Here is a 17,617-nt window from a genome sequence, read left to right on the forward strand (position 1 = left end):
TTCGATTTAGTGTTGATAAAATCTGATTGTCTTTTATCAATACTTTAGTATAAGTATATTGTATTTGTGACTCGTACCATAACACTTTCGTCATTCTTTAAACTACAAGGCTAGCATAGAAAGGGAATGTATAGAAATTATTTGTAATCATCCCGCTGTTTGGCTTTGTTTATGTCGGCCCTATTCATCTAGTACTAAACTGTGTTTATATTTATTGCACCCAGTTTACGATATTTAATAAAATATTAGACATAGGAAAAGGTGAATGTAGTTCGAATGTGTAGAATGTATATCAAATAAAAGTAATGTTTATATTTATTTCAGAAATTGTGAAAGATATACTAAAGAATTGCCAATTTATGAAATGTAAGAAAGATTTTGTCATCATTAAACAAGGCGACAAAGGCGACTGGTAAGTAGAATCATATAATAAATTTGTATCACATACAATCATACATAAAGACTTAGCAGCCCATATAAATTGCTAACTTCAGTCAGCAAAAGCCATCAAATCGAACCGAAACATTTTTTTTTGCCTTGGTTTGAAGACATTTTAATGTCCTAATTTTTGGCGTTTTTGTGTGTCCTCCTCTAACAAAACAAAGAACTCCATTGATGTAACAATCCATTCAAATGTCACAGACAACATAAGACAAAATGTAATCTTCTAATTTTGTTAATCATGAATAGAAAAAGTGTGTTTGGAAACGGGCAAAAAAGATGAAGAAAATAGCAATGGAAAGAAAGAAATACAAAGGTTATTTATTGACACATTGACACTACACCTCAATACGAATGATCTTCCAGAGCATGTCGCTGGTCTTTACTATACCATTGTTGAAGAAACATCCACATATAATGAAATTTCGACATATTTTGTTACTTTCTGTGCCTTACAAACATCTATATGACCAACAGCAAAACAAATTCACGCACATCTTATAGATAATTATAAGATGAAATTAATACGAGCTATCTTATACATTGATTGTATTTTTTGTCCGTTCTTTCAGTTTTTTCATTATCCTCAATGGATCAGTGGCAATCTTGATTCAAACTAATCTTGGAGAAGAAGGTATAACGTATCATCCGCCCTCTGACGACGATGAGGATGAAGGCGACGGATTGTCTGACGGCAATAAACAAAAGAAAGAACTTGATAGGTCTATATTTGGACACTTTGTCGGAAAGATTCGTAAGTATTTTTATGAAGAAAAATGAATATAACAGCACTTAAGAATAAAATATTGAAAACGACTTAATTATTGATGTCGTACGTTCCAGGTGCTACAATGTGCTTGAAAAAAGTCCTTGTCAATGTGTAATATAAAATTGTGATTGAAATATCAGTAAAATATTAAATCTAGAAACACATTACAAAACAAATTTGGAAATATACTTGTCATGTAACGTGCATTTTATCTAAGCAAATCATACAATAATTTTTTGACATTGACAAAAGTAATTTGATTAATCTTGTGTATTTTTGAAAAGTTAATTAATATTTCAGCGGCTGGCCGAAGTTTTGGTGAGTTAGCTTTGATCAATGCCGACTGTGTCCGTAACGCTTCCATTATTGCCGACGAGGCCACAGATTTGATCATCGTCAACAGGGAACTTTATAACCGCTCACTCAAGGTACACATACATACAGCATATATAAAGATAGATTTCACCTTCCATTTATCTTTGATTATCTATCTGATTAATAATCTACAATCATTCATTTTCATTTCATTTTGTTTATTCAACTGTACACAAATAAATGTCAAGTAAATTGGAAATACTAGTGAATGTATATGCTCAACCTTGTTCAAGAAGGAACTACGAGGGTGGATAAAAATACGTGGACTTGAAAACTCCCCGACGAAAATCAATAAAATTGTGTACATGTGATAAATATATACATATTAAAGGAGTTATATGGTTTACACTGATGTATTTAATTTAAAAAAAAACAAACAAGTTTTAATAGTCATTGGAAGGTACCCCGGTGCTACCCATTTCTTGACTGCAAAGCGCAGTCCCTGTTTGGCTCCCTAAATTTGCGCCAAACTATACCAAAAGACGTATGCATTTTTGTTGATGTATTATAATCTGTTGCATATATATTTAATAACACTAACAATTGAATACACAAGTATTCAATAAAATGCTTTCATTATTTGTATTTTATAAAAGCATGTACATTTTGTAATATGTCATTGTCGAAAATTAGAGGATTGCTTTGTTTTATCCTTTTCTAACTTGATATTTGCATCCAGCTTTATAAATTGATGTTTGTCATCTGTTTGATTTTTTTCATACTTCAGCAAGCATTTGCCCAAATTTCAATATCTGGACCACTATTTTTGCTAACCTGTTCACTTGTAGAAAGTCCTCATTGTCTTAATAAATCAATGTAACTAAAGTGCTAATGTTTTCTTATACTTTACCCTTCACCCTTCTAATTAACTCTAATGCATGAACTATTGATATTTGAAAATTATCTTCTTGAAAGGCTTTCCAAGAAAAGGAGTTCAATGAAAAAAAGACGTTTGTTGAGGAATATTTTCTGTTCCGAGGTTGGCACACCCGTTACAAGAAACAGATTGCCATGAGTCTTAGAAAGGAGAAGATTTGTTTTGATGGTATTATTACAAAGCAAGGTTGTCCTGTAGATGGGATATGTTTTCTATTAAGGTAAGTTTCTTAATTTAACGTGCACATACTTCATCTCAATACATATAATTAGTTACAGATTTAGGACTAATGTGTTTATCATATAAATCACATGCATGATTCAATTATAACAGAACAAAAGTTATTACAGAATCATATTTAGTAGTGTCCTGTGTTCTATCAAAGAACATTGTAAAGCACTGTGGACTTTTTTGTTCGTCCTCCTGATGTAAAAATGGGCTTCGCAAGAAATACGCTTATAAATAGTGTTTATTACACATCTTTGGTTGCTTATAAATTATATAAGAGGTCTTTATATCAAATCATTGTATGAAACATTAACATCTTGTTTTGACTTTAACCAGGGCACCAAAAATAAAACTCTTTTGGGAAATAAAGGTAATAGCATTTTCACCATTTTTAGGCTAAATGGGCCTTCAACTGATTATGATGTAGATTTATAGATAAAATACCTCCATTAGAGTGTACATATTTATGATGTATTTCAGTGGTCAAGCAAAAATGTTAGTTGATCCAGTACAACAGGAGATACAATATCCTGATAGATTTCCACTGCCAGATATTGCCGAATTAGAGAAAGTTGAAGCCAGAGAATCTATAAGAAGGTAGTATGTTCGTTGGAAACATTTAAATGTAAAACAACAGCAATGAAAACGAAAGTTTCACGTTATATTTGTTTGAAACATACAATTTTAAAATATGATAAGCTTCGCAACATGATAACAAAGATAAAAACATGTAAGAAATTGTACTTTGTAAAATACATAGTATTAAAAGTGAATTTATATTTTATCTTTGGCTTGCGGATGCTTTTCTTCATTCAATATTTAACCATTTTTACGCTGAAATATTGTATTCTGTTTTTTACCGGTGCTAGGGGGCGTGGACGGAGCTTTGATTTACCACTACAGTTCATGAACAGGCCAAATCTAACTGAGCCTGTAACATTTTCAATTAGGCTGTTTGGGCATTCATTGAGATTTTCATTTTTTTCTATTTTACAAGAAATGAATACCATTATTCTCTTTAGACATATAAAAAGTATCTTAAGAGAATTAACGGATATAAGGAGTCTGACTAGACTCTATATTGTTAGCGGCGCTTTTTGTATCCCTTAAACTTTGGATGGATTTTTCAAAGCCGAGCAAATGCATTTTATGCAGGTTAGCTGTTAAAAAAATCCATTGGTTTGAGGTTTATTTTATACTTTTAAATGTTAAATAGTTAAAGTCTTGTGTGTCATTCGGTTGGTGTCATAACATTTTAATACAAACATGTTTCAGGGAAATGAATATGGCTGTACCTCGAACAGATGAAAAGAAATATATATATGGTAGACCACGTTCGCCCGGTGTCTCTGATAGAAAAAGACAACATAAATCAACAGAAGTCTGTGTAATTGGTGCTATAGAAATTATTGGTATGTGATGCAGAAACTGTACATGTATATCCTACATTAATCATAAGCCATGGTTGAATTGTTTTAATTGTGTTTCATTTGTATAGGAAAATAAGCATTATATATCATAACCAGACACCAATTAATAAGTAATCATCCCCAATTATGAAGGAATGATTCCATATAATAATTATAAAAATGCATTTTTAAAACTATCGGCGTCTATAAATTAAGGGGGGAAATGTTATCACATCTCGAATGGCTTACTGCCTTTTGTGAAACAGTCATGAAAATGGGAGGCGATTCGAACAGTAAATTCAAGCTAGTGCAAGTCGGTGTATATTTCTTTTTACATTTCAGGAGATTTAGAAATGGCGTTTGGCTTGCCTTCATATGCTGAAACTACACAATGTACCGAGGCCGCAGAAGTATTTGTACTTGACCAGAAAAATTACGAAAGACTTATTGAAAAACGTAATCCTCAGTCACTTGAAATCATGCGTGACACCTTGCACGAGAAACTGAAGCTACGAATGTCATGGGCACAGGAGGAAAATCTACCATTGTTCAGATATTTCCTGTATAAGTTGGACGAGAGAAAGCGACATGAATTGATCAAGCTGAAGGAGCATAGTAGAAAACGAGATCTTAGAGAATCTATTGATTACTGGAAAAGCGGCAAACTTTTCAATGGTCCTTTAATAGACCAGTTCGGACCGGGCAGTGTTTTCTACACTATACGAATGAGAGCTAGGTCTAGACGCGGACCTCAAAGAGTTAAACCTTCCGGTATGGCCTTTGGCATAACACGTAGTATGCATAAAAACCAAAGTGGTGCTTACTTGTCACGGAGAGGTGACCTCAGGAGCTCTAACCTCAGTATCAATGCACAAACTGGGACTGTAAAAAGTGTATCTGAGAGTAAATCTGCTTTAACAAAACATGGCAGTGATGGGACAGAGGATGAACTTTCAGACAGTGATTTAGATATGGACTATACAGATAGCCCAAGCTCAAGGAGAAGTAGGGTTATGTGTGACGGGAAGAAATCCAGAGGTCTGAAAAGCAATAAAACCAGAAGCAGTTGCTCAGTTGATGATTTTATGAATCATGAGCTAAACGAGTTGGCGTTGACGAGGCTAGAGACGAAGATAGAAGAATGGCATCGGAAAGTAAACAAGTTGGAGGAAACAAGACCTTCCAAGGCGGATAAAAAACATCTTGTAAAGCTCCATAGATATAATGCTGAGGTAAAGGAATATTACCTTTTATGTCATTTGTATCAGTTTGAGAGTCTCTGTTTAAACTTTTGTGTTTAATTCATCACCTCAATTGAAGCATTTTAACTGGACTTTAAAAAAATCTTTGCGTATATAAGTATCAAATGTTGATACTTTATCACATCCATTTCATCAAAAAAGTCGGCGAAATATGAAGGACTGTTTATCAACTCAGATGAATATTATGTAAACTTTTAAAACTCTTTAAGAAACTGGTGACTAAATTAGAGGCATTGTTTCAAAATAACTTTGTTTTTGAAAATATATTTTAATACCCACAGGAAAGCAAGGCACCCTTGCCAGGTAAAAAGATAATTCTTAAACCACGTTTACGTCCAAAACCTACTGCATTGACGTTACACCTGGAGGCTATAGATGCTTTGAACCAGAGCACGTCGCCTCCAGCAACGGCGACCGAACCCAGGTAAGTGGATATTTTCCTGGCATGTTTTCAATTTTTCTAATAACAATTTCGATTAATATTTTATTCATTTTTTACCTAGCCTTTAAAGTGTAACCAGATTTGATTTATTTCATTTGTTTTCCTTTTTGCCATTCTGTTCAGCTTATTTTACACCGGTAAAACATACACACAGTCTGTACTAATGATTAGGATGATAATGATGATAATGATAATTGTAATGATAACCATAGTTTCAAATGATATTAGTAGAATAACAGTTAATATATGAATATATAAATAGAAATAAAAGATAGTATAAATATCGCACTTCTGCACACGGCTTTCAAGTAGAAGTGTATAATACATTACAAGCAGCATATTGGTAAAATGCTAAAATAATCGTAGAATATCCACTAAACAATAAAATTTGGAAGACTTGTTACAAAAAGGACTGAAACCTTTCCTCCTAAAACAATTAAAGGCGTAAACGTATTTTTTTTTATCAATAATATAAATTGTAAACATTTTTCCTTTAAAAATCAATTAAATGATATGTCTGACGGTCATTAAGTAATTTATTTGACGGTCTCTATCTGTAATAATTGCGGAACATTGCTGCCAGGAGTTGTCTCGCGTGTTTAACCGGAAGTGAGTGTCTGTCATTAAGTAATTCATTTGGCGGTCTCTATCTGCAATAATTGCGGAACATTGCTGCCAGGAGTTGTCTCGCGAGTTTGACCGGAAGTGACCAGTATAGAAACAAGTCAGCTTGCACATCCAACCAGTCTAACCATGCTCTATACAGTTGGTAGCTTCAGTTTTGTATTCTGATATTGAAATCCCATAAATTTCTGGAAAATGTATTAATCACAACAAAATTACATGAAAATTGCAGACTAGGTTTGATTGAGTCTGAGCATCAGAGATAATGAAAAATTGCAACATCCCTCATGCACCATAGCAACGACTTGAGCGGTACTCAATTTTCAACACTGAGTACCATAAAGTTTTAATGAACTTTTCCAAATTTAAAGCCGGGTAAATCCGTTATATAGCATTATATTCAGCAGGGTTACACAATCAGCCGTAATTTAAAATTCATGTAAATACAAAAAGAAACATGTTACAACAAACAATATTTGTGGGTTTTTTTTAATTGTAAGCAATTTGCTGAGTACAAATAAATATAACATTATTTAATGTAATAATACTCATAAAAATCAACAAGACATCTTTAAAGGAACTCCACTGAGGTTTATAAGCCTAAAACATAACATTTTAATTTTTCACATAGATAAACATGGGCACTTTGAACAGAAATATAAATAAAATATAACTAAGAAATACACAAGAAATACATTGAAAATTATATGTTAATACTATTCTCAGGTCGAGTTGTGTGAAAAGCGTTTAAACGCTTTTCAATTTGTCATTTTTCACTATTATAATAATTATACTGGAAAACGGAGCGAGCTAATGATTTGAAATTTTGCACATAAGTTATTAATATAGATCTACATCAAATGGAGTAATAATCCCAAAAAAATTATTTCCAGTCCCGTCATGTCAAAAAACCTCAGTGGAGTCCCTTTAACAAAAACATTTATTTTTAATTTTAATATTTTGTTTTCAGTTTGACACTAACATTTGCCATTTTGCTTGCACTTTCTTAGAAGTGAATGATTTATTTCCAGTCATCTTTAAATTCATACTTATATAAAGTAATCGTTTTTGAATTCTCTATTCAGACACTAATACACGTTTTACTTTTTTTGTATGAATTCTTCAAATTTTATTTTCTATCCACTTACGTCATGTCGTATTGAATGTGAATGTATATATAATTGATTTATAAAAGTGTGAATACTTACAATTCTGAACACGTCTTCATATCTTTTAAGTTTCATTTTGTTTTGTTCAATATTTGTAATATTTTATTTTCTCAATTAGCGCAGGGTTGTCACGTGATTCTGAGACACATGATCCATTTGAATCACGTGACATATGGATCGATGAAACAGGTCTGTTTATATAGTTGATTTTGCATTTACACATGGACTGGCTTGCATAGCTGCTGTTGTTGTCAAAAACTGCAAAAAAATGAGAAAAACATGTTTTACAAAAGACTTCATTTTGATATAGATATATACATTTTATTCATCCATTTAATAAAAAAAAGAACAAGAATGCATAACTTTTGTACAAAATTGTACTAAATTAGATCTATAGCATTGAAAGTTTCATAGAAATCAGTCATTATATAGAAAGATAGATATTTCTACCACTTTTTGCAGTTTTTAGTCGACAAATTCTAATTGCTTTGCACGATGTGGTTGTGGGGCTTCCACTGTAACAACAGACCTGTGGTGCATTTTGCATGAGCTCGAACCTCTGGTTCCTAGCATGTACTCTTATGCTTTAACTCGTCCCCCACCCCCACTGATATAAAGATGCCCATCTGCATTATTTCCATATTTCTTTCTTTCTGTAAATATACATCTACTAATATGTATTGTTTCTTTATTAACTTCTTATTTTTGAAATTAATGCACTCAATTAAATCTTAAGGTATTCAACCACAATGAATTGTAGAATTTACAGTAACTCGGGTGAATCTAATTTAAAATATATCCTAAAGTAAAGAAACCCTGAAATGGCCAAATTAAAAATAATGCATTTTTGGTTTAATTGAGCCTGTTCTTGTCCGGAAGCTATCGACTTATCGTCCACGCACCCTAAAATCAAATATCTGTCAGAACGTTCCACATGCTGTGATGAGATCTAAGGGTTTGGTTTGTTTAATCTGTCTTGCATATTCCTTCATTTTCCGTCACTAATAGATATCTTAAAGCGTCAATACGACTAAGAAAATTCACAAAATTACTGCAAAATGTAGCTGTCATTGTCAAATACGGAAAGTGACTTTATATGATAATCTCATGGCTCTATAAAGAAAGCTGATCAGGTGACAAAAATGTAAGATTTGTGTATCTTTATATATTGTTTGGTGGGATAATTATAAGACATACAGCGCATGCATGTTTGTGTTTATAACTCTGTCTCTGTTTAGTTTATATAATCTTTTTTTCTTCTATAAGTAATTTATTCATATAATAGAAAAGGCAAATCTATTAACAGATCTTTTAAGATTATGGCAAATTTTGTGAGTGGTCTATTTTTAGCTACTTAACATCAAATATAATATAGGTGATTCTGATATTTTGATAGACTTGTAGTCAAAATAGACTTTAAGTTTATAGAATCTGATTGCTGAAAGATCTGAATGTTGTGAATTATCTTGTTTATCTGTGATTGGTTAATGTCAATTGATTGGGTCATTGGTGATATATGGGCTTATTTATTTATTTATATCCAATTTCCTTTTTATTAGTTAACAGGTTTAGGCAAAAAAAGCGTCTTCACCATGTATTGATCTTACAAAATGTTCAAACTTTTCTTCGTTAATTTAATCTGTATTTGAATAATATCGAAATATCTGCTAAGCATACTTTATTGGAGTTCATTTCATTATGCCAGAGATTAAATCTTATGTGATTGTAAGCCTTTGCTTGTATCTTATATTCATATTTTATAAAACATATATCTTAATGAAAAGCACAAGTGTTAATCTTAAGCATAAGTACATGTATATTTAACAAAAAAATATTCGTTTAGTACGTGATAATTAACATATTTAAATAGAATAAGTAAATTAAAATATGGTGCTTTGATATCACAGGATAATAAATACTTTATAACTGCTTTAAAATTCTTAATTTATCCACTTGTAATTTCAGACACCGGCTTCCGAAAATGTATCAAAAATCGACCACAGTCATCTAAATCTATACATGATAGCGGTCTTCCTGTGCAACTTAATAAAAGGGTAAGTGTATTAATCCAACATACAGCCTTATTCAAGCCAGGGCAGGTAACTGGAATATGACGTGTAACTGAATTCAGAACGTGTTAAAATCGCATTAAAGGGAAGGTAACTGGAACTACATGTTGCCATTGCGTCAGGGGAAGTAAATGGTATAACATCATTGTGTTGGTTAAGCCAATGCCATAAAAGTGGTGGCTAGTAACAGAATCGTTGCAATTAAAAATGTAAAGAAATGATATTGGTTTTGCATTCATTGTAGCATTCAGTTACGATTCTCAATTTTTATGCTTTCAAAATTTACTTCATTTTATCAAATCTGCTGTTATCATGTGCGTATACTTCTATTTCATACTTGATCCTAATAAATGACCTTTGCAAGTCGGTTTATAATGTATATGATTAACCTTATGTATAGGAAAAATATTTGTCTTTGCAGCCGAAGTCGGCCAGGAACTACACTGCGCAAGAATACGTCAACTTAAAAGAGGAACTTCGTCGGAAACAAATCGCCTACAAATCAATTCTCACAAGGACTAATACTTGCTTCAGTTAAATACGGACATTATTTTTGATTAGACAAATATATTCAGTTAGGGCTAATAAATTCATTATTTTATTTCAAATTTTGTTTCTTTAAAATCCTTCTAAAAGTTTAATAACGTCATAACTGGTTTGCTACAATGTAGCGGGTCCAGTTTTAATAGAGGTCAATCCCAATATCTTCTCGGTAAATGTCTAACTGGGTGCCACTTAACTGAAATATCAGGCCTCAGATACAAACTTTCTTTAATTAATGGCACTTATCTGTCAACATCTAGAAATATTCGTCAATTTTGAAGGTGTCTACCACTTTTGGTAATGGATATTGGCAGAAAAAAACTCGGGCTGAATCGGATCGGCGACTTTCTTGAACGGTTATTTAAACTTATTTTTTTACTACTCTAAAGGAAATTTAACGCAAATGAAATTATCGCTTATTTTAGAATGTTTTTGTTGCATACTTTTATTTAATCTAAATCTCCAGGGGGGCGGATACAAAACAGGACTGGCTGGGGTACTGACATATGGATGGTAAAAATGCACGTTATTTCTGCGTTCTTTGAACAAAATTTGCCTTCTGATTATCTTGTACGTGTCAATGGGGTGGATGTGGCAGGGGTGTTCCCTCTCAAAGACTTAGAAATCTGAGATTGAAAATGGTGTCATTTACTTGATTCTCTCAGTACCACAAGTTCTACGTTCGGGCTCGTACGCAGAACATATTTTTGATGTACTTATAATAGCCATAAGACATTTATAACCAATCTGACTTAAGTTCAAGTCTACTTATTTCTTACATGTAGTCATTCTCCTACAGTGGCGATGGTTTTAATCAGATTGCATTGATAATTGAATTACACAGTTCTCTAATATATGTTGACACGAAACCCTTTACGTCTCAACCTTTTATACGATGACATGACGTCAGCATCTTCTACTTTTGTACTTAAAGGACTCTGACGTCATCTGTAACAATCGCAGGGTTACAGTATCTACCTTTATTAGTAAAAAAGGGTAAAGGTCTTTTTTATTATAGTGTCTCCCCTACTGAAAGGGCCAGCCATTTCTGACTTATGAGACACCTTTTGCTTGCATACCATGTACCTCCCAACTCCTACCACTATGCCAGGCGGATAGAAATCGGTAACCATTCATTCTAACTACCTGGAGGCTCACGAAGCGGCCATTTCGGAATGAGTTCCACGAGAAACATTCATCCTTCAATTAATGCTCACCGTGGAGCTCGAACCTTCGACCTCCCGATCAGAACATGTAATGTTAAAATAGGGTTTGACGAACACATATAAATCTTTTAAAATGTTTTATTTTGCAGTAAAAATTTCACCAAGGTAAGAAGCCACAACAAATATATGTAAATTAAGTACTAGCATCATTTCATGAAGATTGTTACAATATCAAACTAAAAGATGCTGAAATGGTAAATTAATAATTGCACACCGTTTATTCTGATACTGTACATGACGTCGAACACCTAGTAAACAAGCAAATTCGTTGAATTTATATCCCCCGCCGAGTACTGGTTATTACTAACACAACAACTGAAGACATAAGGCTTTATTTATATATTTATCATGGCATAAACAGTAAAGTGTCTGACCAGAACAAGCAAACTATATGCGCATCTCCTCTTGATATTGATGATTCCCATAAACTTTTGTTGAAATCCAGCCAGTAGTTGCAGAGAAGTAGCGCAGAAACGAATATTGTTCTAAATGCATAATGCATAACTAATCAAGGGCCATAACTCTGAGTTAAAATGTCTGACCAGAACAAGGCGACAATATGCGCATCTCTGCTCTTGGTATTGAATGTTCCCATGAGGTTTCATTGAATTCAAGCCAGTAGTTGCAGAGAAGTAGCGCAGAAACAAATATTGTTCTATATGCATACTGCATAACTAATCAAAGGCCAAAACTCTGAGTTAACGTGTCTGACTGGAACAAGGCGACTATATGCACATCACCTCTTGGTATTGAAGGTTCCCATAAAGTTTCGCTGAATTCCAGCCAGTACTTAGAGAGAAGTAGCGCGGAAACGATTATTGCTCTGGTTGCATACTGCATAACTAATCACGGGCCATAACTCTAAGTTAAAGTGTCTGAGCGGAACAAGGCAACAATATGCGCATCTCCTCTTGGTATTGAAGGTTCCCATAAAGTTTTGTTGAATTACAGCCAGTAGTTGCAGAGAAGTAGTGCGGAAACGATTTTTTGCTCTATATGCATACTGCATAACTAATCAAGGGCCATAACTCTGAGTTAAAGTTTCTGACCGGAACAAGGCGACGATAGGCGCATCTCCTTTTGGTATTGAAGGTTCCCATAAAGTGTTGTTGAATTCCAGCCAGTAGTAGCAGAGAACTAGCGCAGAAACAATTTTTACTCTATATGCATACTGCATAACTTATCAAGGGCCATAACTCCAAGTTTAAGTGTCTGACCGGAGCAAGGTGACGATATGCGCATCTCTTCTTGATATTGATGATTCCCATAAAGTTTCGTTGAATTCCAGCCAGTAGTTGCATAAAACTAGTCCGGAAACTTCGAGCGGATGGACAGACAACGCCAAAACAATATCCCCCTCCCGATTCCATCGGCGGGGGATAATAACTCTGATACTGTATATGACGCCGAACACCCAATAAATAACCGTGAAACTGTATAATTATGATGTCAAACACCTAGTAAATAACTATGATACTGTATATGACGTCGAACACCTAGTAAATAACTATGATACTGTATATGACGTCAAACACCTAGTAAATAACTGGAAAACTGTATAATTATGACGTCAAACAACTAGCAAATAACTATGATACTGTATATGACGCCGAACACCTAGTAAATAACTGTGAAACTGTATAATTATGATGTCAAACACCTAGTAAATAACTATGATACTGTTTATGACGTCGAACACCTAGTAAATAACTATTATACTGTATATGACGTCAAACACCTAGTAAATAACTGTAAAACTGTATAATTATGACGTCAAACACCTAGTAAATAACTATGATACTGTATATGACGTCGAACACCTAGTAAATAACTATTATACTGTATATGACGTCGAACACCTAGTAAATAACTGTAAAACTGTATAATTATGACGTCAAACACCTAGTAAATAACTATGATACTGTTTATGACGTCAAACACCTAGTAAATACCTGTGAAACTGTATAATTATGACGTCAAACACCTAGCAAATAACTGTGATACTGTATATGACGTCAAACACCTAGTAAATACCTGTGTAACTGTATAATTATGACGTCAAACACCTAGCAAATAACTGTGATACTGTATATGATGTGAAACACCTAGTTAATAACTGTGACACTATATATGACGTCAAACACCTAGTAAATAACTAAACAGTATAAAAGAACAATACAAAAGTACACCCACAATACTACTGTACTATTATATAGTGTTAAAACAAACTACCATTCATCACATATAGTCCCCTTAATGCAGTAACAGGCTATCTCCTTTTAGACTTCATAGGATTTAGCCCGATACTGCACCAAAGTGACGATACCTGATTGCAAAACACATGTAAAACATTACATATTCATAGAAACATAAATAATATCATAATGTACAATGGTTATTAAAATAAAGAGCATGTGAAACCTTGCTTTGTATAATGCCAGTTCTATAAAACATCTCTATGTGTTGATTTTCACTTTTAAATTATTGCAATTTATAATTTCATGAAGATTTCAGTTTTCCATGTTAGATATATAATACATAATAATGTGATAAGCTATAAGTAGGTTATACTAAACATGGTTATAGTTTGTCACTCTCATAAAGATTTTCAAAATCAACAGAAAAGAGTTTTGATTTGGAGGTTGGAGTTTGATTATCAGATGGGCTTGTTTCTGTTGATGTACTTGGTGTTGGATCTGGCTGATTATTTGTCTCATCCGATGAAGTACTTTGACCTTGAACTTGTTGTTCCTGGGGTTTGTTAACAGTATCAGATCTAGGGATAGTTTTATTTGTCTTTTTATTGCTATGTTTAGCTTTGGATTTCTTATTTTTGTCAGTTTGTTTATCCTTTTCTGACATTTTCTCATCGGGAGTCTTAGTTTGAGCTGTAGGAGGGACTTCAGAATCAATCTGGGGCATTTCTTCAGCATTTAATGATTCTGTCAGATTTTCATAACCTGGTGGTGGGTTTGTTGGCCTATCTGAAGGATCAAAATAATGCTTTAACCTGGTTGCATTGACCATGACCTTGACTTCACGATTGTCAGAACATCTTCTTAATTTGTATGTGTTATGAGGGCCATTATATGTTATATAGTATGGACCTAACCATTTCTTGTGAAGTTTGGGTGCCATACCAACTGGCACTTTGGTACAATATAACCATACTCTATCAGCTGGTTTAAAGTCAGCAGGTTGACTGCGCTTATCATATTGTGTTTTGTATTTCTCTTGGGCAAGTTTGATATTTTCAGCTGCTATTTTTCTGGAAATTTCTAAATGCTGTAAAACTTGTGCAAGATGAGTTCTAAATTCAGTTGACAAGGTAGTTTTCGGAGTGAGGGCAGTATCGATAGGAAGTCTCATCTCACGGCCATATAGTAAAAAGAAAGGAGAGTATTGAGTTGACTGAGTTGCTGGAGTACTTCGATATGCCATCATAATCGAAGGAAGCAAATTTGGCCAATCATCTTGTTTTCCTTTACAATATGTTCTGAGAGCTTGAAGAATAACAGAATTCATGCGCTCTACAGATCCATTTAGAAGGGGTCTGTAACTACTGGTATAATATCTTGTGATTTGAAATAATTCACAAAGAGCTTTGACCAATTTGGAGAGGAAGTTTTGACCTCTGTCAGATACGAGCACATTAGGAGCACCGTATCGACATATGCATTCTCGAAAAAGGACAGAAGCTACTTCAGTCGCTTCTTGAGTATACAAAGGGAATGCTTCAGACCATTTTGAGAAACTGTCAACTACAAGAAGTACATATTTATATTTTTCTTTGCTAGTTGGCAGTCCACCAAGAATATCAATATGCCATCTTTGGAAAAGATCAGCAACAGGCATGGGTTGTAATGGGGGTGGTTTACCATGTATGTCACGTTTGACTTGTTGGCATGCTTCACATGACTGAATGTATTTGCTACAGTCTTCAAACATTGAGGGCCAATAGTATTTTTGTCGCAAGTTTGCGTAAGTTCGCTCAAATGCTTGATGCATACCACCTGCAATACTATCATGAAATGATTTGAGAATTTCATCTCTCATCATAGCTGGAATGCAAACTTGTAATATGAGTTTGTCCTCCTTAGGGACACCTCTGGTCCTAGGGGTATATAAATGTACAAGGAGACCTGATGAAAGAATTTCATATTGGTCAGATTGGGCAACTAATAATTTTGCTTGTTCTTTATCATCTGGAAGTACCTTATTTTGTTTAAAATTGATTATATTTTTGTAAAATTTACATTCATGTTGAAATTTGACTAAGTCTTCACGTTTTTCATTTGTGTTGAAGTAATTTAGTGGATTAATAGTTTGAGTCTTATCTTTGTTTGTTTCGGGATCAGGTTCAGGTGCTGCTTCAGTGCTTGTAGTGGCTGGTGCTACTGATGGAGTCTGAGTCTGTTCATGACCAAGGAATATACTGCATTTAAAAATTGTTCCTGTTGTCATATTTTTAGATCATGTACAGTTTTAAAAAAAATCTATTATACTATTTTCATTCTGCCTACCTCGGTATATGTCTATATTTTCAGTTAATATTAAATAAATATAAAAAGTATATAAAATTCTAACACCCACAAGTCCAAGTACATGTATACAACAATCTAACACCCACAAGTCCAAGAATATAACAATCTTACACCCACAAGTTCAAGAATATAACAATTTAATACCCACATGTCCAAGTATATAACAATTTAACACACACCAGAACATGTATATAACAATTAATGTAACACCCACAAGTTCATTCAAAAGGAAAGTTCTTACACCAATGTTGAGTTCCTAGGACTGGACTTACACCAAAAGTTCAGTTCTCAGGAATGTTCTTACACCAAAAGTCAAGTTTCAACCAAACATTAACCAACATATGGTTATATTACAACAATATAAGCAAATACTTAATAGTAATACTATAACTAAAGAACTTAAAATGCCTTTAAGGGCAAATTTCTTGGTAACTCAGTCCAGTATGTTGTCTAAACTATAGGTCTAGCAAAACTCGTAAAATATACTCCACAACTGAGGTTCATAATTATGAAATATTTTTCACATTATTATATAAAACCACAATGTAAAGTAACTTAAAAATGCATAGAGAAAAACAGCACAACAAATGATATCAAACAAGACATCATGTCAACAATTTCTAATTTTATCTCCTACAAATATCAAAAATAGATAGGTGACTAGATGTTTCTTAAACATTGTCTAAACATATGTATTTGCATTACAAAAGTTTGAACAAAAAAACAAAACACGTTGTCATGGATCAGATATGGTAAAAGTATTTACCAGGCTTATAAAAAGTGATTCAAATGCTTAATTTTGCTACTGACTTAAAATAGAAACAAAGCTTCAGTAAATAATATGTATTATCACACACCAAAACTTCGTCTCTATGAAGACACTGCTCAAAGATTTGTCTTATTTTAGTTCTGAGAGAGTGAGCATTGTATTTCAAACAAGCAAAATGAGAAAGATAAATCAAATGTTGCTAATCCTAAAGATCTATCCATAAGGCTAGAAAAATAATGTATGTAATTAACAGTTTTTCCTGATAACAGCTGTAAAAGAGCCTAGGCACAATAACCTTCAGAGGAGACAATGCTAGCTAGCATGTCAAAGAACAAGCTAAAAGTGTTAATATTTCTATATAAAAGGCATTTGTATATTACATGCTTAAAGCAGTTATTTATCTACATGTATGCTTAAAGTATTTGCAGATCTATGCTTGACGCATTTGTATATCTATGCTAAAAGCATTAATCTTGTACAACATGCTTATAGCATCTGCATAATCTATTCTATGCTTAAAGCATTTGTATATCTATGCTAAAAGTATTTGAATATCTATGCTTGAAGCATTAATTTTGTACATCTTTGCTTAAAGTATTTGTATATCTATGTTCAAGGCATTTGAATATCTATGTTTCAAATATTTATTTTGTACATCTATGCTAAAAGCATTTGTATATCTATGCTAAAGGCATTAATTTTGTGCATTGATACTAAAAGCAATTGCACATCTATTCTATGCTTAAAGTATTTGTACTTTTATGCTTTAAGCATTTTTTAAAGCATTTGTATACCTATGCTTAAAACATTGGTAGATCTATGCTTAAAGTATTAATTTCATACATCTATGCTAAAAGCATTAGTATACAT

The 17,617-nt window shown here is 33.1% G+C and overlaps 1 protein-coding gene across 3 annotated transcripts in view; it reads left to right on the plus strand.

The window, feature by feature from the left end:
• The window catches only part of LOC132755719 (uncharacterized), a 46,802-nt gene extending 36,536 nt beyond the window's left edge, over positions 1–10,266 (plus strand). For 2 of the 3 annotated variants that reach the window (XM_060746637.1, XM_060746636.1), the window contains exons 3-13: positions 325–412; positions 1,014–1,195; positions 1,511–1,638; positions 2,501–2,682; positions 3,171–3,287; positions 3,966–4,102; positions 4,442–5,331; positions 5,643–5,785; positions 7,715–7,785; positions 9,562–9,650; positions 10,087–10,266. In XM_060746637.1, the coding sequence (XP_060602620.1) occupies positions 325–412; positions 1,014–1,195; positions 1,511–1,638; positions 2,501–2,682; positions 3,171–3,287; positions 3,966–4,102; positions 4,442–5,331; positions 5,643–5,785; positions 7,715–7,785; positions 9,562–9,650; positions 10,087–10,203 (2,144 nt within the window). In that variant the 3' untranslated portion in view covers positions 10,204–10,266. The remainder of the gene's footprint in view (positions 1–324; positions 413–1,013; positions 1,196–1,510; positions 1,639–2,500; positions 2,683–3,170; positions 3,288–3,965; positions 4,103–4,441; positions 5,332–5,642; positions 5,786–7,714; positions 7,786–9,561; positions 9,651–10,086) is intronic. The other variant, XM_060746638.1, reaches the window with a different exon arrangement.
• The last annotated feature ends 7,351 nt before the right edge of the window (positions 10,267–17,617 follow it).

The sequence above is a fragment of the Ruditapes philippinarum genome, unplaced genomic scaffold (genome assembly GCF_026571515.1).
Source record: "Ruditapes philippinarum isolate M1 unplaced genomic scaffold, ASM2657151v2 ctg97_1_1_1_1, whole genome shotgun sequence".
NCBI lineage: Eukaryota > Metazoa > Mollusca > Bivalvia > Venerida > Veneridae > Ruditapes > Ruditapes philippinarum.